At 45.0% G+C, this 22,297-nt stretch overlaps 1 protein-coding gene across 8 annotated transcripts in view; it reads left to right on the forward strand.

Moving 5' to 3' along the window:
- HIP1 (huntingtin interacting protein 1) overlaps window positions 1-10,699 on the forward strand; it is a 142,968-nt gene extending 132,269 nt beyond the window's left edge. For 6 of the 8 annotated variants that reach the window (XM_074328414.1, XM_019754952.2, XM_074328416.1 and 3 more), the window contains exons 24-31: window positions 184-242; window positions 616-709; window positions 1,811-1,911; window positions 2,203-2,308; window positions 3,074-3,197; window positions 3,656-3,717; window positions 6,141-6,249; window positions 6,979-10,699. In XM_074328414.1, the coding sequence (XP_074184515.1) occupies window positions 184-242; window positions 616-709; window positions 1,811-1,911; window positions 2,203-2,308; window positions 3,074-3,197; window positions 3,656-3,717; window positions 6,141-6,249; window positions 6,979-7,031 (708 nt within the window). In that variant the 3' untranslated portion in view covers window positions 7,032-10,699. The remainder of the gene's footprint in view (window positions 1-183; window positions 243-615; window positions 710-1,810; window positions 1,912-2,202; window positions 2,309-3,073; window positions 3,198-3,655; window positions 3,718-6,140; window positions 6,250-6,978) is intronic. The other 2 variants (XM_074328415.1, XM_019754953.2) reach the window with 1 other exon arrangement.
- Window positions 10,700-22,297: the final 11,598 nt, after the last annotated feature.

The raw sequence follows: 22,297 nt of genomic DNA on the forward strand, positions 1-22,297 counted from the left end.
CAGCAGTGCCAGCCTGCTGTAATTGCTCCCCACGGAATAGAGCGGAAGTCTGGATTCTTTCCTGCTTCTTGCAAGGATGCGAATGGGCTCTTGTAGATTTGGATATTGGACCCAAAGTGTGGTAGGACACCAGTGGGTTCTCAGTAGCCGTACATTCTGAGAAGTCCTGCTTCTTCTTCACAGGAAATGCTCAGCAAATCCCGAGCAGGAGACACGGGAGTCAAATTGGAGGTGAACGAAAGGTCAGTCTGAGCAGCTGGTGGCACCTCGGTGATCAGGAACAATCTTGCCTGCAGTGGATTATACTCATTAGAATAAAACATTACAGCCCCAGGGAAGGGTTGAGTCAATAACAGTATTAATGATGCTGATAGCATCACTTGTATTACAGGGGAAAGAACCCCCAAGAAGCCTCACTTAGCTGTGCCTCATGAAGGGGATCCACAGTCAGGCCGCCTCACTCACCTACCGTTCCTTCAGGGCTTCAGCCTCAGAGCATTCCCTGCCTTCTTTCCCGTTCCAAGTGTGCCTGTGTTCAGGAATGAAATAAGTGTCCTCTTCATTGTTGTTGATCTTTGTTCTTTGTCCCTCATCTTTTATAATCTTTTTTTGCAGGATTCTCGGTTCGTGTACCAGCCTAATGCAAGCTATTCAGGTCTTGATTGTGGCCTCAAAGGACCTCCAGAAAGAGATCGTGGAGAGTGGCCGGGTACGCGTGGGTGAGGGCCCGTGGGCAGGAAGAACAGACGTCAGTTACGATTCCCAGCTCACTGAGAGGCTAAGTGTATTTGATACCCTCATCCACATTCAGTGAAATCTATGTGTGCTGCCGTCTCACCCTGCGTGTCCATCTGAGGGCGCAGCTGCCACTTCTGTGGAGGTCAGCCGATGCCAGGGGAAGAAGCTGGAACACTGCCAGGTCCCCAGAGAGCGGCCAGCCAGAACTTCCAGCTACAGGCTTATTCACCCCAGCAGAACCTGCTGTGGAAGCCCAGTGTGCATTGCAAGTCTGGGCCCTTGGAGAAGTACGTGAGGGCTTTGGAAAAACGGGCAAATCAGAAGAACCTGGTGCTGACTTTTCACACTGGACTCTGCTTTGTCTCTTTCCAACAGTAGTCAACTCACCGTGATTCAGACAGACTCTGCCTTAGTCTCATGTTGACAGGGTTACTGTGATTTTCTCCTTTGCTGGCATTATTGCCATCTTGTTTTTTCCCCGCATCGCTGACAAAGTTCTAGGGAGGATTCATGAGCCTGGAAACAATCACATAAAGCACGAAACAGTATCTGATTTGGTTGATGGTGCTTTATGTCAGAGAGGTGATGTTTTTGGTCCCCAAAATAGAAAGAGGAACAGAGCACAGAGTATCTGCAGATTCTGACTATTGGACACTTGCAAAGCACAAATGCATTTTTAAATCCAAGTGGAAATAATTTTTAAAAATTATTCATTGATACTCTCCTCTTTGGGCAAATCATGAAGAACAGCTAGACTCCCCTGAGATCATAAATTATTCATAAATACATATATAAAATACACACACACACACACAGACAGGCACAATGTAGAAATGTAATGCTATGAGTTTTAGAGTCAGAAAAGCCTAGGATTTGCTTCATTTTCCTGCATGACCTTGTGGAAAGTATTTTTGCCTCTCAGAATCTCAGTTTTCTTATCTGTAAAATGGGAATAATAAGGCTTGCCTTTCAGAGTTACTGTGAAAACTATATGGGGTAATGTATATAAAAGCACCTGGCACATAATAGGCTCTCAATAAAAGGTAGTTATTATTATTTCTCACTTCTCTAGGGCACAGCATCCCCTAAAGAGTTTTATGCCAAGAATTCTCGATGGACGGAAGGACTCATCTCAGCCTCCAAAGCTGTGGGCTGGGGAGCTACTGTCATGGTGTAAGTGTCTGTCAGTCCCCACACTCCTCACCCCACTCCCATTCCATTGATCCACCCCAGAGAGTAACTAAGGGAGGAAAAATCCTGCCCCCCTAGAAATACACTGTTGATAAGGAAGTAAATAGGACTGAAAGTTTAGAAGGGAGCCTGGGTCTCCTGGGGTAGCACAGGGGCAGGCAGGCTGTGCTCCCTGGCTGTCAGGGTGATGGGGGTGGTCTAGAGGAGAGAGCACAGGGGTTACAGCTGTGAATGACAGTCACGGTATCCATCTTCTCCTTTCCTAACTGTCAGTGACGCAGCCGATCTGGTGGTACAAGGCAGAGGGAAGTTTGAGGAGCTAATGGTGTGTTCCCATGAAATTGCTGCTAGCACAGCCCAACTTGTGGCTGCATCCAAGGTAGGACCCTTGTTGGACTCCCGAGACTCTGAAGGCCTGGCGAGGTTAGAGATACTTGGACCATGGAGCTGGCCCCAGAAACATGATTTATCCAGGGTCTAGTGGGGTTGGGTCCCAAATGAAAATTCTGCCTCTCAAGGGTCCCATACCACCCTCCTCTAAAAGCCTTTCATCTGTCAGCGAGGAGCCCTCTACCCAGCTTGCCACATGCGCTCTTCTGGGCTCTCCTCACTTAGTTACAAGTGGCCTCTGAGGGTCCCAGCCGTGCCGACCTCTGATTAGCAATTACGGCATTCCAGGAGCACTCAAAGAAGGAATGCGTTGGCACAGTCCGATGGTCACCTGGCTTGACCAGAGCTTTCAACCAGTGTCTGCCTCTCCTGAAGAGTCTTCAGATTTGAACCATTGGCCCAACTAACCCTAATGCGAAGCTTGTCACCAAAATCCTCCCTGAGTTTTATAATCCCCCAAGGAGTGTTCTTTTGTCCTTATTTATTGTCCCAAATTGGTTTCCACAACTGCAGCACTTCATCAAAGTAACTGATGAAGCTAGAGTTTGAGGCCACCAAGCAAATAAACCAGGAATAATATTTTTATATCAGAGGTACACCAAGAATTGACCCCACAGGCAATGATTTTTGAGAAGTCGAATTGGTGACCACAGTGGATCACATATATTTGTCAAGAGCCACCAGACCAACTCTTTGAGTCAGTCCTTGCTGCCGCTCTACATTTTATGAACCCACATCTGCTTGGCCCTGGCAGGTGAAAGCTGATAAGGACAGCCCAAACCTGGCCCAGCTGCAGCAGGCCTCTCGTGGGGTGAACCAGGCCACCGCCGCGGTCGTGGCCTCAACCACTTCCGGCAAATCACAGATTGAGGAAACAGGTAGCCTTTTAGAAGCAATACTTTTCTTATCATCCTATTTAGCTGTTCTTTACATTCTTCTCCATGATCCCAATTTCCCACAGCTCTGTTTTCAAATTCTCTCTTACTTTTCATCTTTTTACACTCATACTTATTTTCTCCTAAGACGGGATATCACATAAGCATGCTGTTTATATTGTTATAGTGACACACCATTAGGGAGATGTTCCGTTTAGCCATTTCTCTGAATTCAAAGAAATGCCTCTGCAGTCCTGGTCATCCGGGGGTAGAAGGACGGGAGTTCTGATCCTGGTTCCCTTGTCACAGCATCGTCCTTCCTCTCCATCCCTCCCTCTGTGCAACCGTGTGTTGGTAAATGACAAACCAAGCATTTCAGCAAAGTTGGTTTCAGCGACACCTCAGGCGAGAGTCAGCCAGGGGTATTATTTGACAAGATCTTCTCATTTCCAACCTTGCAGACAACATGGACTTCTCAAGCATGACACTGACCCAGATCAAACGCCAAGAGATGGATTCCCAGGTAGGACCTCCCTCTCGAAGTCTAGACAGTTTCTACTGCTTATGACATTGACCCCAAATATTATTCCTATCGTGAGAAGCCAGTAAGAGACAGACTTGGTGGGAAAGGAACTCAGATGTACCTTTTAGCCCAAGAATGAGTGTAAATGATGCTGGAAGGAATAGTGGCAGTGATTAGTAAAGATGAGACTCTTAACTCTTGCCCACTAGTCTTGGGCTACAGTCCCTCTAAATGTTGTTGGGAGCCTTCTAGCTAACCATAAAGTGCATTTAGTAATCTTAACTATAGACAATTTTTTTAAATTTCTGATATGAATTATTTGTGTATGACCTATATTTTTGGAAAAAATCAATTCACTGTTAACCCATCAAAGGCAACGCCATTTCTCTCAGTTGTTCTATGAAGTAATGCCATGCAAAGTAGGAATCCGTGGAATCCTGAAAAAACCCTGACATCCTTGTTCTAAAATTACTGGTCGTCAGTCTTGGGGTAAAGTCCAGGCTGAGACTGTTAAAGTCTATGGATGGGTCATTTAGCATCTTTAGGAAAAGTCATGTGGCCAAATTTCTGTGTAAACCCGGAAAGAACTGAGTTCGGACCTGAGTGTCCTCTGTCTGCACTGTCTTGCTTAGTGGTCTCATCCAGTCCCTTTGGGCTTTGCATACTACTATCTCTATGCTGATAAGTACCAATTCTTCTCCTCAGCCTAGATCTTCTCCTTGCGCCCTATACTTGTCTAACTGCCTACTTGATATTTCCATTTGATGCTCAATAAATGTCTCCAACTTAATATGTCCAAAACAGGTCACTTGGTTTCCCTCTTACACAAATTGGTCCCTCCCCTGGTTTTCTTGATCTTGGTAAAGGCACAACCACCAGCGATCTGGGCGTTGAGCCCCAAACCTAACAGTCATCCTCGGTTCCTCTCTTTCCCTCACCCTTTACATCCAACCCACTAGCAAGCCTCATCCACCTGAAATCTCCAAATCACAGCCTTAATGAATCTTCCCACTTTTGTCCATATCCCTAACCTAGTCGAAGCCACCATTGTGTCTCTCCTGAGCTACTGCAAAGGCATCTTAACTATAATGTATGTGAGTCTGTGTTTTAAATTAATCCTGTGGCCGGGCCGGGCGGGTGGTGGTGGAGGAAGAACAGGACAGAGTGTTGCTGAGACAAGTCTGGCCATGAGTTGATAGATGGTGGAAATAGGTGAAAGGCACACGGTGGGGTTCACTGTATCAGTCTCTGTTATTCTGTGTATGTTTACATTCTGTGTACATTCCCCATAATAAAAAGTTTAAAAACAAAAAAAGGAACCACCTAACTGGGTATAGTTATTTCTGCTCTTGCCCCTCTATAGTTCGTTCATTCTTTACATATTTTAAAAACGTAAGTGACAACATGTCACTTCCCTGCTTAAGATCTTCCAATGGCTTCTTCTTGTACTCCCGAGTAATATCCAAACTCCCAACCCCAGCCCGTGGGCCCTGGGTAAAATGATCTTTGCCTGTTTCTTTAACCTCGTCTCATGACCCTCCCCACTCTCACATATGAACCACATGGGATTCTGTCTGTTCTCCCAGCACTTCAGGCTCATTCCTACCTGAGAGGCTACTTCCCCTGCCTGGAATATTCTTCCCCAGATCTCTGAACAGCTGGTCTCTTACAGCCAGTTAGGTTTCAGCTCCAAAGTTCCTTCCTGAAAGTAGCCTTTTTTGGTCACCCTTACTTAGTCTTTATCCCATCATCTTATGTCATTTTATAATCTGATCTTGTTCATTAGCTTGTCTCTTCCCCCTATAAGATAAGCAGGGACCTTGTCTGTCTGTGTACCACTGTGTTTCCAGGACTTTTAACAGAGCTCAAGGAACATGATGGGTGTTCAGCAAATATTTCCTGAGTTAACAAATAAAATAACTAAAATGAATGAGGAGTAGGGGTAGCCAAGATGCAACCTCTCCTTAGTGAGACTGTGCCTGTACAGTGATAACCCTGAGTTGCACCAGCCCCTCAGAGATGCCAGAACCGTCACGGTCGGCTCCTGCCTGGACTGAAGGGTTGTGACTAGGTTGGAACACACCATACAGATACGCCAAACATTAGAGGTTTCTTTTGGCTGGTGATTTATCAGAGGAACATAAGATAAGCCCAAGTCCCATTCAGGCATTTGGACCGTAAAGCATCATTCCTTTCCAATAGAGGGTCCCAGTGAGGAAATATAAGATAGATGGACTAGATGGATGAATGAGAGGATGGAGAAATTAGAGCAGAGGCGAGATTGAAATTGAGAACTGGGTAAGCTATGGAAACAGGATGAATGATACGGAAGAAGAGAACTGAAGCACAGAGAAAAAGGCATTAAGTCAAAATAAGATAGTTCTCAAATCACTGCTCAAGAGAAAATTCCACTTTCCCCTCAGGTTAGGGTGCTGGAGCTAGAAAATGAACTGCAGAAGGAGCGTCAAAAACTGGGAGAGCTTCGGAAAAAGCACTACGAGCTTGCAGGTGTTGCTGAGGGCTGGGAAGAAGGTAAGCCTCTCTGAGGACCCGTGTTGGCCCTCAGTGAAGGGGGCATGCTGTGCGATGAGGGCCTTCCCCTCGAATACAACAGAACGAGGAACCCATGGGTCAGTGACTTCCTCCTCTGCTGTACTCACAGAGCATGTTTTCAGTTGTAAATAAGCTATAAGCCCCAAACTGGGATAAACTGTGGTAAATGGAAAGCTTTTGTTGTCATTTTTCAACATCTTAATGTTGACCAGTGGACTGCTCACTCACCACCATGCCCTTCCAGCCTGTTAGCCTGGGTTGCTCGCCAGGAGTTTAGTCTCTGGCCAGCCTAAAGCTGAATAGTGAATGAATGGTGGTCAGTGAAGGTCCGGCAGACAGGGGCAAGTGAATTACAAGGTTCTGACTGTCTAAAGCCAGCGATGGGCTGCAATGGCCAAAAGACAGGAAGGGTCAGGAGGTAGAAACGGCGTGGGATGAGGAAGGTTGGGTCCACGAGCCCAGAGACTCTTGGGTGCTCAGACTCTGTGAGTGCTGCTTTTCTGCATTTCCAAAGTGGCCAATTTGATCACAACCAAGACTGCCCATTCTGTTCCAGTTGACTGGCCCTGAGAACCAATGACAGGTTATCCCAGTGAGGTTATTATCATAATGTACTGTAGAGCCCACCATGGTGGCAGCTTTTGTTGGTTAACTAATAATGCGTGCATGCACGAAGGGCTATGAAACAAATTGGTTATTGTCTTGTAGGAACAGAAGCAGCTCCACCTGCACTGCAAGAAGCGGTGACTGACAAAGAATAAAGCCCCACCGGCGCCCCACACATCAGAGTGTAAATCTTTGTTGCCCATCTATGTGTGTGTCACCCCCAGCCACAAAGCAAACCCTTGGAGTCGCAGTGGCAGCCACTCCCATTGTCCAGTGCTGAGGATCTGCGTGGCCTTTCAAAGACTCCTTCCACAGTGACAGCCTTTGTGTTGGAACCCGTGATCTGTGTTCTTTCCCCGCCTCCCTGGTGTCCAGAGAGGACGGGGCACAGGGCCACCCCCACAGAGAGGACCTCCTTTCTAGTCCTGCCTGCTGTTTTACCCCCAAACAATCGGTGTCCTTGTCCGAGGGGCTGTGGTTGCTGTGGCTGAGAGCCTGGAGAGGGAAGAGCTTATGCATTTTCTTTTCTGTTTTCTTCTCAGTCTTTTCAGTTTCATCATTTGCACAAACTTGTGAGCATCAGAGGGCTGGTGAATTCCAAACCAGGACACTACCCTGAGTTTGTGCAGAGTCAGAAGAACAGCGGGAGTGTCCTGGCTGACAATGCCAAGGCAATGCCCCCTCGCTCTTGGCAGTTCCATGGATTCCCACTGCTTCTTATAGTGGTTGGTTGGGTTTTTGGTTTTCTTTTCTCAAGTTTCACTCAAATAGCCAACTCTCCCAAAGGGAACACCCCTGAAGCTCCGAGCTCTTGGGGACCCCTGACCACAGCACTTAACAGCAACGGTGCTGCTCAGGCTTCATCTTGGTGCTCCCCACCAGCCTCCATGCTGAAAGTGTGGGTCAGCCAAGGCCTCTCCCCGGGCTCGGGCGGAGCTACTGAGCCACAGCTTTCCTCCAAAGGCAGAAGTGGAGCGAGTGCCTTTCCTTCCTAAAGCTGGAGCCCAGCTGAAAGCCTCTGCCCACCTTCCCAAGTGAGGGGCCACAGGAAGAGGGAAAGGAGGGGTGCGCATGGCCAGGTCTTCAGGAGACACCTTCTTGGGAACTCCTTGTGACCAGGCTGAAAAAAATGCTTGAATGGAGCTGTTGAGAGTAGCCACACCTCTTCCCCCAGAATGAATTTTCCTTGGCATCTCCCTCCAGACCCAGGCAAGGCCCTAAGAGGGAGTGTGAGAGGGGTTTCCAATTTCTTTCACCAAACGTCTGCCTGCCTTGGTATCCTCTTGAATCTGAAGAAGATAGTTCCATGTTCTACCTAATTGACCCAGAAGATCAGGCAAACTTGCTCCCCAGAGGAAAGAACCCTGTGCTTAGTTTGGTACCTTTAATATTTATTACTAACCTCCGTTGAGCAGCAGCAGCCTGCAAAAAGACGCTTGACGCAATCAGGATTCTGGTGTGACTATGGCAAGGCTTGCATCGCTGCCCTAGACATCGGTCTTCAAGAATCCGAAATAAGGCCAAGATGCCGTCCCGATCTGTTGCTGGCTAGGATCACAAAGCAAACAAGGTTCCTCAGAGCATCCGGGTCAGGGGAAACGAAAAAGGGGGACCACTGTCTCTGACGCCTTCCAGCCACACATCCCGGGCCCGCGCTACCTGCAGACAGGATGAGGACAGAGGACGCATTAACAGCCTCATAGAAACGGGCAGCCTGACAGCACTTCCCCTCCAGACGGACCCCAGCGTTTAAGTGACCTTTCGATCTTGGACAAACAGTGTCTTCCTATCTGTAGCAACTCATAGGTAGTAGCCAATAAGCACTTGCCAGGACCTGTCCCAAAAGAACTTTGCTAAGTGTGGCTATGTGACAGGTTGTGAGGTTCCTATTTGATCACTGTGAATCAAGCCCCCTCCTTCCTAATCACCACCCTCGCACCCCGCCCCCTGCCCCCCACCCAACTCCATCTCTCTGCATTTTCTAAGCAGGGCACTCGAAAAACTGTCTCATTAGCTCCGATTTTGAGACTCAGACATGTGACCACCACACTGGGCTAAAGAGGGCCCAGCACTAGATGCTGAGCGCTCTCATGTTTAATGGTTCTTTGTGCTCAGCGTTTTTCCGTCCGAGGTTCAGAAGGAGTTGTGTGTGGCGTCCCCGGCCCATTTGTGCCAATTAAGCCCAATCAGCGTGTTCTCAGCGAAGGGTCGGCATTTCCAAAGGTGGCTTGTCCTTGCTTCTAGCATCTCGGCAATTGAAGCAGTTGTGCTCCAAATTACCAGTGGGGGAAAATACCTAGTGTATTGGATCAGATTAAGACTTTTTGAATAACACTCCCTCTAAAAAGAAGCCACAGTCACTTTTAAAACTTCCATGGGCTTATCCAGTAATAAAGCTGTGAAGAAAGCACTTAAACAGGAGCACAGGCTCGATGGGTCTCACACAAGGCAAAGCCTATCAGATAATTTGATCATTGCTCAATTAGAAGCTAGTCCATTCTGCAGCCAAAATCAAATTGTCCTACCTTGGCTCTTCTAAAAACAGCGTGTGAAATACCTTAAAACAGGAATCACATCCTAAGGCTAAAAACGAACCTCACAGCCTTTTAAATTAGTCACTGAGCATCATTAGTGACTGGGGTCCCATGGGTCAATGTAAATGGGTCACGCAGAGAAGGGACAGCAACAAAATAATGAGTTGAAATACAGCTGCATCCGTTATTTAATTTTGTAATACGGTGCTCTAATACCTTTAGAATAAGGATATGTGTGTACATAATATGGAAAAAAATAGAAGAAAAGACCTCTGTGGGGTTATTTTGTGTCTGAGCAAGGAGTTTCAATTAGATTATAATTGAGATTGATCTCTAGGATCCCACCTAAATAGGCGTCCCCAGCGCTGTGGCTGGGAGAACCAACATTGTCCAGAGCTTGGAAGTGTCTGAGCTGCTGAGTCACACACCAGGTACCCCGGGGGTCACAGGTGCATGTCGCTCAGGCAGGTTCATGTGCTTTGGCCTCTGAGCTTATACCTGGGAAGTGCTCACCTGCCAGCTCCTTAGTCTAGAGGGGTCCACTGGCTCCATTTACGCTGGTCTTCAACGACTGGTCAAGTTCTTGCTACCTTCTACACCTTTCCAAGTCTCTGGGACTCCCTCCTGCCAATGAAAGCCTTCAATCCTGGCATTGCCCTCTCGCCACCACCCTCGGTCCTCCAGAGACTGCAATGCCTGTAGCAGAGAACACCACCGCCGGGGCCTGCCGGCCATCAACACAGCAAACCGGCCAGCTGTCTGCTGCTCAAGTCCTTGTCTCCCAGGTCCAGACCAAATCAGGATCAGCAACCCACAGTAGTGGCTCAGCCTTTCACCCCAGGAGCCAACGCAACGCAAAACAATTTGTTAGATGCCGTTGGGTCCGATTCTGAGAGTAGTTAATTTCCAGACATGTCTTTCGGGTGACCCTCAACTACCTCAGGTTTGAAGGCCCTAAATTAAGCTGATTACTACTCACATGGACACACTGAGGGGGTTCAGGTAAATCTTGGTGATAACGCAATTGTCTCAAACTTATAACTCTTTCACACTGAGGTTTGAGAGATGGGGCTGGGCTTCTCTGTTTTTAACCTTTCCCCCAATTTTCCATTAGAATAGTTCCTATAAATGAATTTCATTTTTCACTGAGTGCCTACCTTCCCAGGGCAGGTAGCCACTGGCTTTTGTTCCCTTCCAACAATACTTTTATTATGGTATTAAGACCTTTCTTTGTATAATACATTGCATCTGTGTTTTCAATTTTTCAAATAAATATTTCAACCTGGAAATGGAGAGTAGTGGTGATAACTGACCAAAGTGGTTTTGAGGTCTGGGTTCCAATGAAAAGCCTACATTTATATTCTGGGGTCCATTGAGTCCACTTAAGCTCTGCACCTCTGGGAATATGTCTTCAAGACAGGCCATTTCCTGAAGCATACAACTGCTATTGCATTTTCTGTAGAGAAACTCTAGTTTGCTCTCCTTAAATATGACCACCCTCTGTACACTGTCTTGTCCCTGTGAATGATCAAACAGAAATGCCAAGGTGGTCAATACTGTAATTTATCCAGAAGGCCAAGTGTCTGCATGAAATCTGGGGTCTTAGGCTATGGGTATGCCCTTTTCCACTTTTAAGGTGCAAAAGTAAACTGCCGCCTTAACATTGTGTGGGATGAATTCTGCTCAGGGAAAGAAGCTGCCAATCATAAGAGGATTCAGAGCCAGCCTGTCACAGCTACCGGAAGTTTGCAGGGGGAGCGTACAGAATGGCGCTAGCCGGTTGCATGGCAACCTTTCCCTAGAAGGATTGTCTGCAACCTTATGCTGTGCCAGTGTGTTTAGCCAAGGGGACTGACAGGATGGGAGAGAGATGGGGAAGGCCTGGGTTGGCAAGCAGGATAATTGCCCAAATGACACATCAAGTAAGAGAATGAAGCAAGTAATCAGAAGCTATGGGGTTTGTAAGGAGGTCAAAGAACCTGGAGAATAAGAGAAGGCAAATAGTGTTGGAACTGCCCAGTGGGCAAAATGATCTGGATAAATACAGAAAATGGGGAGCACTTACCTATGGTTGGTCTTTCTCCCTATAACAGAATGCAAAGGTGTGCCGCTCTATTTGAAACACCACTGATAGAGTGGATACTTCTTGGTCACAGCTCTTTTGCAGATCACTGCTGGAGTCAAGTGTAAAGCTGAGAGTCGAGAAAGCCAGGCAGAGGACTGCTGAGCACACAGAGGCCCCATGTTTGAAGTGTCTGGGGTGTGGGTCTGGCCTGGGCCAGCAGTGCCATCCAGGTAGAGCCTTTCTCCCCTTACAGATGCATCCCAGCCCTTGACACCCCCTACACATGCACATGGCCTTGACTGGAGGCCCCAGAAGCTCTAGTACTCACACCTGAGGAGGTCTTCCCAGTCACAGTTCTAGGAAGGCAGCCTGGCTAGCTGGTCACTCTGGCCAGCAGAGCATTATAAGGAATCTTGAAATCAGGCCACCAAAATGATATGCCACAAAAAGGGTGGGGAGGGGGGTGGTTAGTTAGAGTTTATACAGATAAGGGCCAAATTTGCTTGGGGCCTAAGATGGCCCTCCCAAAGTAAACAGAAACAAAGGATTGAAATGAGCAAGTGGGAGGATAGCCTAAGTGAAATCTAGGCCAAGGGCATATAGCTGAAGCACACTACCATGTTTCCCTGAAAATAAGACCTAGCCGGACCATCAGCTCTAATGCGTCTTTTGGAGCAAAAATTAACATAAGACCTGGTATTATGTTATATTTTCTAAGACCAGGTCTTATATTAATTTTTGCTCCAAAATATGCATTAGAGCTGATGGTCTGGCTGGGTCTTATTTTGGGGAACACAGTATATATGTACCATTGTGACTTAAAGCCAATGAGTTTGAATCCCGCTCACCATGTTTGTCCTCAGTATCTTAACACATTATGCAACATACAGTAGGCCTTTAACTGTCTTGGAATGAATGAATGATTCTCTTTTTCCACTGCTTGCTTAGTTATACACATAGTTTATGCATCCATTCATTGTGCATCACCGAAATATTCAACAATGAAGGCGTTCTGTTCCCTGTCCTCAAAAGTTGCGCCCATGTATTCACTATGTTTTCAAGTGTCTATCAGGCCCTGGGAACGCAGTGAAGAGCCAAAACAGACATGGTTCCACACCTCGAGAGCTTATAGGCTATTGAGGGAAACAAATAGAATAACCAAATAATCACAAAAACAAGTGTATTACGACAACTGGGGTCAGTTCAAGACAGGGACGCGATAGAGCACTCTAAGGAGGGATTATAGAAAAGCTTCTTTGATAAAGTGACAGTATGAAGCGGTGTTAACTAGGCAACAAGGGAGGGAAAGCTCACTCCCAGTAGAAAGAGCTGCACGTGCCAAGGCCCTGTGACTGGACACGAAAGGGACTGAAAGGCCAGTATAGTCGGACCCCAAAGGGGTACAAGATGAGCAGAGAGGCAGAGCAGATCATGCAGACATGGAAAGCGGTTGATGGGCTTTAGGCAAAGGGATGTTGAAATCATGTTTGCATTTGAAAAGACCATTCGAGTTGCAGTGTGGGAACAGAGGAGAGTGGAAATCCAGTAAGGCTAAGGAGTTTTCATTTTGTTCCACAGAGAGTAGTGATGGGTCTTAGGTAGGAGGTCACCTCTCATCCTCACCTCCTGAATTCACTGGTCATACTGGCCAACTGCAGACACTTTCTGCAGGTGGACACATTTTGGTCACCCCCCACTCCACACTCCCTCTCAGTTCCCCTTTAACTTGGCCTTTCCCCTCTCACAGGTCAGTAAGTCTGCATCTGGCCAGCTCATGGGGCACACGGGCTCTGTAACCCTTCTTCCTCATTCCCTGTGCACAATGATCCCTTTCTGAGCCCAAACAGCTGAAGCGTGGCTGATAGCATAGCAGTACTGTTTCTAGAGAAGGTGTTAGGTTTCTAAGTTAAAGGCCAAAGTCCTCAGGACTGTCCTTCAAAATCTGTACTGAAATCCCCTTGTCTCTAATTAAATTCAATAAATAGATGATGTATTATAGAACTGTACAATTGAAACACAATTTTATTCAATGTCACCCCAATAAATATAATACATTTTTAAAATAAAAAATAAAACAATAATTGTAATCATTTAATAATATACTTTGTTCTGGATGGCCGGTTGGCTCAGTAGTTGGAGCGCAGTGCTCATAACACCAAGGTCACCAGTTCGAGTCCCACATGGGCCAGTGAGCTGCGCCCTCCACAACTAGTTTGACAACAACGACTTGACTTGGAGCTGAACTGTGCCCCCCCACAACTAGATTGAAGGACAGTGACTTGATATGAAGCTGATGGGCCCTGGAAAAACACACTGTTCTCCAATATTCCCCAATTAAAAAAAATAATTTGTTCCCATGGAATCAACATTCAAAATCAATTTTATAAACTAAATTTTATTCAATTCCTATGCTGTTTTAAATGACTAATATTACAACAGGTATGTCCTCTCGAATCATGCCAACTCAGCAAACACTGCTGAGTTCTTATTACACACAAGAGACGAGAGGAAAGAGAAAAGTAAGGAAGATATGGTTCTTTCTTTAAGGATCTTCCAAAGTTGGATAGAAAACAGACACATATATTAGAAACTGAAGTATACACATGAAAAGGATGAAACACTATTTCAAGAAATCTAGTGGTATTCAATGGAAAGAGAGAAAAGAGGTACTATAGAAAGCAATGGCATCCAGGGAAGTGTTTTTAAGGAGAAAGACGTAAGCATGCCTCAAGGCTAAAAAGAAGTCAGAGGAGGTAGGGATTGAAGTATGACAGAAATGAGAGGAATGGTGAGGCAAATTCCTTGAGAGCAAATTCATTCATTCCTCCCACAAATTCTTATTTTCAATGTTGCCCGTGTTTAAGGCATAAGAAACACTGTGACAGGGACACATCCACCCTTCTAGAGCTTGTGATCAGTGGGGTAGCTGACACTGAACAAGAGCAACGTGTGAAAAGAAGGACACAGCAAGGGAGCTAGATCATTCAAGGAGGTCAGGGAAAGCTTCCATGAGGAAATGATATTTAGGCTGAAACTTGAAGAATAAGTATAAGTTGGCAGGGGGAAGAGTGCGGTGAAAAATATACTCCAGGCAAAGCTAACAGCAGTGAAAGAGAATTTGGAACATTGAGGAATGACAGAAACCTGTGTCAGCTCTGAGTGACCAATTTAAGAGCCAAATTGTAGAAGGTCTTGAATACCATTTGAAGGGTTGGGGGCTTTATGCTTGGGGTTTGAAGCAGGGATGTGATATGACACCAGCTGTCACCTGTCATCTAAATAGCCTCAGTGGCCTCCTAAATCTTTCAGCTACCCCAGCTCTGCCCTCTGCCAAGCCATTCTTATTCTGCAGCTAGAGTAATCACTCCAAAAGTTACATCTGATCATGTCGCCCCCCCCTTCCTTTCTTAAAACCTTTCAATGGCTTCCCATCGCTTTTATAACAAAATTGAGGTGAACAGAAATGGGGATGACTACAGAGAAAGATTATGTTTTAATGGAAAAGTCTAGCACAATCTCGTGGATATTAAGTTCTAGTGCTGTTCATTCTCTTTTAAGTTTTCATTATCTACCTATAAACTGGGCTGGATCCTAAGGTTTTCTAGTTTCCTCCAGTATCTGGCTACAACTCTCCGAATTAACATTTCCAATTTTTCTCCCACCCTTCTGACTTGGAATCACTAAAAACTAAAACAGAGAAATCCCCATAATAGCTCATGTATGGAAAAACTTGGTGTCTATCTGAGTGGGCCCCTCAGAAAGTTTACGAGAACAGCTGATGACATCACCAGAGACATTCACACTGAAAACCAGGAAAATCTGTCAAATTGTCACTGCCTGTCCTCACTCCATCTGTAGAGGCTTCAAGCCTAACACCTAGAAATTGTCTCGACTACCTTCTGGATTCAAAAATTGAATTTATAGTTTGTTCTAACCATTAGCTTTTGTTTTTCTTTTGTTTCCATAGAAATGCCTCTTATTAAATACCTGATTGCTCACACCAAATAGAAGCCTGACTTTAGTGGTAGCTTTCCTGCAACACTGGCTCCGGAAATGAGATACAACTGTTTTACTGGACTGACTTATGCCCGGGTGTGAGAGACTGGGTCAGTGGGGTATGGAACAGCCTACCAACTCAGTTTCTGGACTATGAAACTTCTTGGGAAAGTTTCAAACAGGAGATGACAGGGTTCAGGACCAGGACCCTAAAATATGGTACTCTGGCATAATGAATATTTTTAAGATGAAGGAATATGAGAAACAAATGTACAGGAAGGACTTTCTGACCTTCCCTGGAAGCAGGTCATAAAACCCTCAGTGTGAGAAGTACCCTCCCTAAACCAGAGGAAAGGAGCACCTTTATCTCCTAGCCAGAGGGATGCTGAGAGAATTCTGAACAAATGGGCCTTCCTTGGTTTCCCCGTTTATTATATTCAGTTCACACCCTTTTCCATCCTATCGTTTTTTCCCACGATTCTCCACTCTTCATCAAACCTAGTGTAAAAACATTCAGGTTTAACTGCTTCTTTGGGTCTTCATTGCCTTATGAAGGATCCCATGTCACATTAAATTTGTATGCTTTTCTCTTGTTAATCTGTTTTTTGTTTGTTTGTTTGTTTGTTTTGTTGTCACAGGGTCCCCAGCCAAGAACTTAGAAGGATAGAGGAAAAAATACGTTTAAAAATATTTGGGGAAAAAGGTTTGAAAGATATGACAATATTTGCTTATTCTGGGTGGTAGATTATTTGATACCTGTGTTATTTTCATACTTTTCTATATTTCACATTTCTATTTAAAGATGTATACAAACATATACAGATGCAAAGTATACGTAGGTGAGATAAGTTACTAAAAGCAGAGTGAGATTGAGTGGAAAGTCTATGGCAGGCTGCAGGAAATTTGGGGATCATGTTGTAGTTAATAAGACAGGAAAGTCACAAGAATGGATAAAAGAATTTCTAGTCTGCAATAAGAGCACATGCCTTTAGAAAGCATGCGACTGTGGAGGAGTGGTAACACGGTTCTTCGCTTCTCACCAGCAGTGTTTGGAATCTCTGTAGCCGGACTGGAGAAAACACACTGCCTGTTTTAGCAAGGGATGGAGACTGGCATAAAGGGCAAATAAAGTTAAAAATCACTAAGTTAACAATTGAAATCATTGGCCATAAAATTCAAGCTATTTGGGGACAGAAGCAAAGCCCAGAGGGCTGCTGGTTAGAGAAAAAGGGCCCTACAGGCTGGAATGAGGATGAAAAGTGTCTTCGAAGTAGAACTGGAGGAATGTAAACTATTCCCAATAAAATGAAGGAGTAAGAGAGGTGACAGAATCAGTTTGTGGTAGGACAGAGGAATTTCAAAGTGTGAAACGCACAAAAAGGGTTTTCCTTTAATGCTCAGACGAGTAGAACAGGTGTTAGCTGTTCAGTTTGGGCCAACCCTGGTGACAGAATGATTGTGGGCTGGGGACGAAGGAGGGGGAACCCTTAGCATGTTTAAAAAAAAAATGCCCGTTGGGTTGGGCTACTGCCTAAAATGTGCCGTTTTCCAGAAGGTCTCTACAACAAATCGAGTAACTTACAAAGAGCAAAAGGATTAAAAACCAACTGTGGGAAATCTCCACCTGTGTGGGGTGCACTGTTTCGGTTAGGGGTTCCCAGAAAACCTTGCACTTGCAATGAGCAGAGCTGAGTGGGGATTTGGGCTCTCAAAGAGCCACAGCCTTGGAGGAACTCTCTACCCCAGGGAACATGGGTGCTGGGACTGAGCAGACACCCACTCCCATAGAACAGTCATCGAATTGGATTCCGGGGTCTGTGCGGTGAAGAAGGAGGGCGGTGGCCTCACCACGCGCTCCACTGGCCCTGGATGGACTCGTCGCTAGTCGCCCACTGCCAGCAGGAAGCCGCCTGGCCCCGTTGCCTGGCAACCAGCTCTCGGGCACCCCTCTGAGCCAGTGGCCCTCAGTGATGGAGATGCGCGCGTGCACGTCGGAATCACGCTGTGTCCCCCTGCTGGGGCGGCGGGCACCGGACGTTGAGGCCTGGAGGGCCGCAGGGCCCTGGGCTGGCCAGTTGCTGGGCCGTGGCCAGGCCACAGTCTGCAGGTGCGCAGTCGGGTAAGTCTCGTCCACGCGGTCAGGCCGTCTAGGCCTCGCGCGTCCTCCAGACTCGCGTCTGAGCCGGTCACCAGCGGCTTCCCACTCAGCTGAGGTGGTAGTCGCCGAGCGTGGTGTGCTTGGTTTGTCCAGCTGTCGTAAGTGAAAGGCAGTTCAGCGCGTAGTAGGTGCGCGGCCTTTGTGGCTTACCGATCCCTCCAGCCGTTCATTATTCGCCTTCGGCCCTGGCTCCTGTGCGCCCGCTCCACGACCCACTCCTGCGATGATACTCAGCCCCTCTCCTCTGCCTGCGGCTCCTGCCCTGGTATCTGCGCCTCCGTTCAGCACCACGTCCCTGTCCTGTTCTTGGCAGATGCTGATCGGCTACACCGTCTCCTGTTACCAAGGCTGCTTCCATGGCTCCTACTCGCTCGCTCCAACAGGACTTCTGAGCGCCAGGACTGCACTGCAGGGCAGCTTCACACGCCTTTTTTCATCCCTGAGACTCTGAGTCGTGATAGTCCCTTCCTCGCCCAACCTCCCGCCTCCTGTGTGTTCACTGACAATTCACCAGTCACTAAGGCATGGAACTGTCACATCTGACTCTTACCTCCTCTTCTGCCCCATCATTCTGTGAGGTGCCACGGGCTGTACCGCCGTCTCCACCATTCTGTCCTTCCGCTTACTGCTCTTCCACAGGTCCTTCAGGCTCTGTTCCGTTTCTTTAGTTTTATTTCTGCTCCTCAGACTGGATAATTTCAACGGACCTATCTTCAGGTTTGCTGGTCTTTTTCTTTTTTTACTTCTCAGATCTGCTATTGAACCCCTGTAGTGAATTTTTCATTTCAGTTCATGTACTTTTCAGTCCTGAGTTTCTGGTTGGTTCCTTTCTGTAATTCTTTTTATTGGTATTCTCATTTTGTTCATCCATTGTTTTCCTGAGTTCCTTTAGTTCTTTTTCAATGGTTTCCTGAGCTCATTGAGCATAGTTAAGGTGACTGATTTACAGTTTTTGTTTAGTAAGTGCAACATCTGAACTCCTCAGAAATGGTCTCTGTGAAGTTCTTTTTTTCCTGTGAATCATCCAAACTTCGCTGTTTCTTTGTACATTTTTCATTATGTTTTGTTAAGAACTGTGCATTCTAAGTGTTAAATTTGTGGTAGTTCTCAAAGTGTGATTCTCTTAGTCACCAGGGATTGCTAATTTTTGCTTGTTGGGGGCTTTTACTTTTCCAAACTATTTTTTCAAAGTGTGTATTCCTTGTTTTTGTGTAGTCACTGAACTTTCTGTTCCATTTTCTCTACGGTCAGTAAATGACCTGATATAGAGTTCCTTAAATATCTGAATCTAAATAAGGAGGCAGGGGAGTGGGGTTCTGTGTCTTTAAATCTGATAGATGACCCCCCCACCCCCTACCCCCGGCTGCTGGTGCTGCCCTGGGTCAAATGCAAGGCAAGCATCTGTGCTGGTCCTCAGTGACCCATAAAACTGACCAAAATGTGTAACCCCCAACTTTTGGAAGACGGTTTCCACTGCCTGCCATGACATCAGCCAGCTTTTTCAGGAATGCAGGCTGCTATCCACACAGCTGCAGCATGTCTGTCTGAGGAATGGGGGATGCTGGCGGGTTTGCACATGCTGCTTACTGGTGAGAGAGCAGCAACCTCTCCCTTCACTTTCTTTTTTTAACTTTTATTTATTTAAGTATGTTTTTCCAGGACCCATCAGCTCCAGGTCAAGTGGTTGTTTCAATCTAATTGTGGAGGGCACAGCTCACAGTGGCCCATGTGGGGAGAGAACCGAAAACTTTGGTGTTATGAGCATGGCGCTCTAACCAACTGAGCTAACCAGCCACCCTCCCTTCATTCTTATAAGGACTCCTTTGGTTGTTAGAAGTTTCTGGTCATATTCCAGAGTTCCAAAATCGTTGATTCCAGTGGTTGCTTTGGTGAACGGACCAACTCCTAGAATTTCCTACTCTGCCATTTGCTGTGACATCACTCTGAGTCATGTTTTTTAAAAAATATAGTCTGACAATGTCTGTTTTTTAAATTGATCTGTATAGACAATTTACATTTAATATAATTTTTGGTTAGTTAGGATTGAAGTCTTCCATTTTACTTATTTTTTATGTTTCCTCTTTCCTCATTCCCTTTTCTTGCCTTCTGATGGGATACTTGAACACTTTTTAGTATGTCATTTTAATATAGCTATAGCTTTTAAATAATTTTCTCTTTGTATAGGTTTTTAATGATTGCCATAGAGATTGTATCATACATCCTTTTTTACCAGCTAAAGTGGAATATAAAAACTTTACCACCCTTAGGTCCTTTTTCCTTCCTTTATGATATTGTTGTCTTAAATATTACCTCTACATATACTGAGAACCACATGATACAGTGTTATAATTTTGCTTCCATCCATCAAACATAACTTTAAAAATTTAAAAGAGATTATATTCACCTAGATATTTACCTTAAATACCCTTTCTACATTCCTGATAGCTCAAGTTTCTGTTATTTCCTTTACGTTTAAGGAACTTTATCACTTCTTTTAGAGCAGGTCTGATACTGGCAAATCACTTCATTTTGCTTCATCTCACAATGTCTTTATTTCACCTGCTTCCTGAAAGATATTTTTCACTGGATATAGAATTATTGGTTGCCAGTTCTTTTCTTTCAGCACTTTACAAATATTTTGCCACTTCCTTCTCTCCTCCATGATTTCTGATAAGAAATCTATAGTTATTCGAATCATTACTCCCCTGTAAGTAATACTTTGTTTCTCTTCAGCTGCTTTCAAGATTTTTTTCTTTATCTTTAATTTTCTGATATTACAGTATGATGTGTCTGAGCGTTGATTTATTTGGGTTTATCCTTTTAAGGTTTGCTCAGATTCTTGAATTGGTAGGTTTATATCTTTTGCCAAATTTGAGAAATTTTCAGCCATGATTTTTTCAAATATTTTTTATATACTGTACTCTTTTTACTATCCTTCTAGGTCTCCAGTAACATGAGTGTTAGATCTTTTGTTATTGTCCCACAGGCACTTATTCATTTTTTTTCTCTTTTCTCTCTGTTTTTCAGATTGAATAATTTCTACTGATATGTCTTCAGGTTCAGTAATTCTTTCCTCTGTTAAATCTCCATTCTGCTTTAGAGTCCATCCTGTGAATTTTTTACTTGCTGTAAATTTTAGTTCTGAAATTTCCATTTGGATCTTCATATCTTCTTTTTCTTTGATGAGACTTTCTATTTTTCAATTTGTTTCAAGAGTGCTCATAATTACTCCTTGGAACATGTTTATGACAGCTGCTTTAAAATCCTTGTTCGATAATTCCCACGTTTTTGTAACCTCAATGTTGGCATCTGTTGATTGTCTTTTCTCATTTGAGTTGTTTGTCTTAGTATGAGAGGTAATTCAATTAGTGCAGGTTGTGGATAATCAACAGGACTCCTCCCCATGGTCTCTTCAGTACCTGGTGGGGAGGAGAGAAGTGCCACTTCTACTTTGTTGGTACAAGGTAGGGATGGTCAACAGAGCTTTGTCCCACAGTCTCTGCAGTACCTGGAGGGGAGGGGGAAAGTTATGGGTTCTTTCATGACGCTTACCTAGAGCATGGTGGTCAAAGGGGTACCATCCTGTAGAACTATACTGTTCCTGATCATTTGGTTTGAGAGATAGGCTTTTCTTGGGCTTGCGATTGGGGCATTGGCATTTTCTGGTTGCAGACTGCTCTAACAATAAAGCCAGGATATGTAGGAGGCAAAAGAAATAAACAGACCACCTGGGGAACTCACCACTGGGTCGTCCCTCAAGTCCCTAGCCAGTTTGCCTTCTTTTCTCCACTTTTTAGGAGTTTTTTTGATAGTTACTTCATGTATTTTGAACAAGAATTTTGATTGTAATTAACAAGAGGAATATGGTGTATGTGCTTGCTCCATCTTCTATGGAACTGGAAACAAAATAAGACATTTTTATTGTTTTCTTGATAAGTTTTAGAGTGTTACTTCTCATTTTAGCAACAATACATTTGCTCATGTGTCTGATGAAAAATCCTACCCGTTTTGTGTGTGGATTACATCTTATGGTCCCATACTGAAACAGGCAGTAAAAATCTACCCCAATATGCAGCCCAAACCATCTTCCTAAAGAACTCTACCCTTCAGCCCCTCTGCCTGTGTGCTTGGCTTATGAGACTCCTACAGATTTTCTTCCTCCTTTCTTCTGTCCATTTGGGCCCTCTTCCCCAGGTGACCAGCTTTAGCCTTTTCAGCCCTTGCTGAATTTGTAGTAAGACTATTGGGAGAATTAAATTGATTAATACATGTCTAACACTGACATCTATTAATTGATCTATTTAAGCAACTGGTACAGAATGAGCAGTCATTATGTGATATTGGTAATGGTTATATCCTTCAAAATTGGCATAATATCAGGTTCAAGTAAAGATAACCCAAACTATCTATGGTCTCCCACCAAAGTAGGGGAGTCAGATTCTTGTCAGCTTCAGTTTGAGGGTGAAATTTTCACTCATGAAGTAACCTACAAACATTCAATGAGTGTTCACCATGTTGAGCATCTAAAATATAAATAAGACACAATGTCTTCAAAGAGCCCAGAGACTAGAATGGGAATATATACATGAATGAGTACAATAAAGTAAGTGCTATGGAAATAGTCTATACAAGATAGAGTGGGGCACAAAAGTGACCATATATTTGGGA

The sequence above is a fragment of the Rhinolophus sinicus genome, linkage group LG03, assembly GCF_036562045.2.
Source record: "Rhinolophus sinicus isolate RSC01 linkage group LG03, ASM3656204v1, whole genome shotgun sequence".
Taxonomy (NCBI): Eukaryota; Metazoa; Chordata; class Mammalia; order Chiroptera; family Rhinolophidae; genus Rhinolophus; species Rhinolophus sinicus.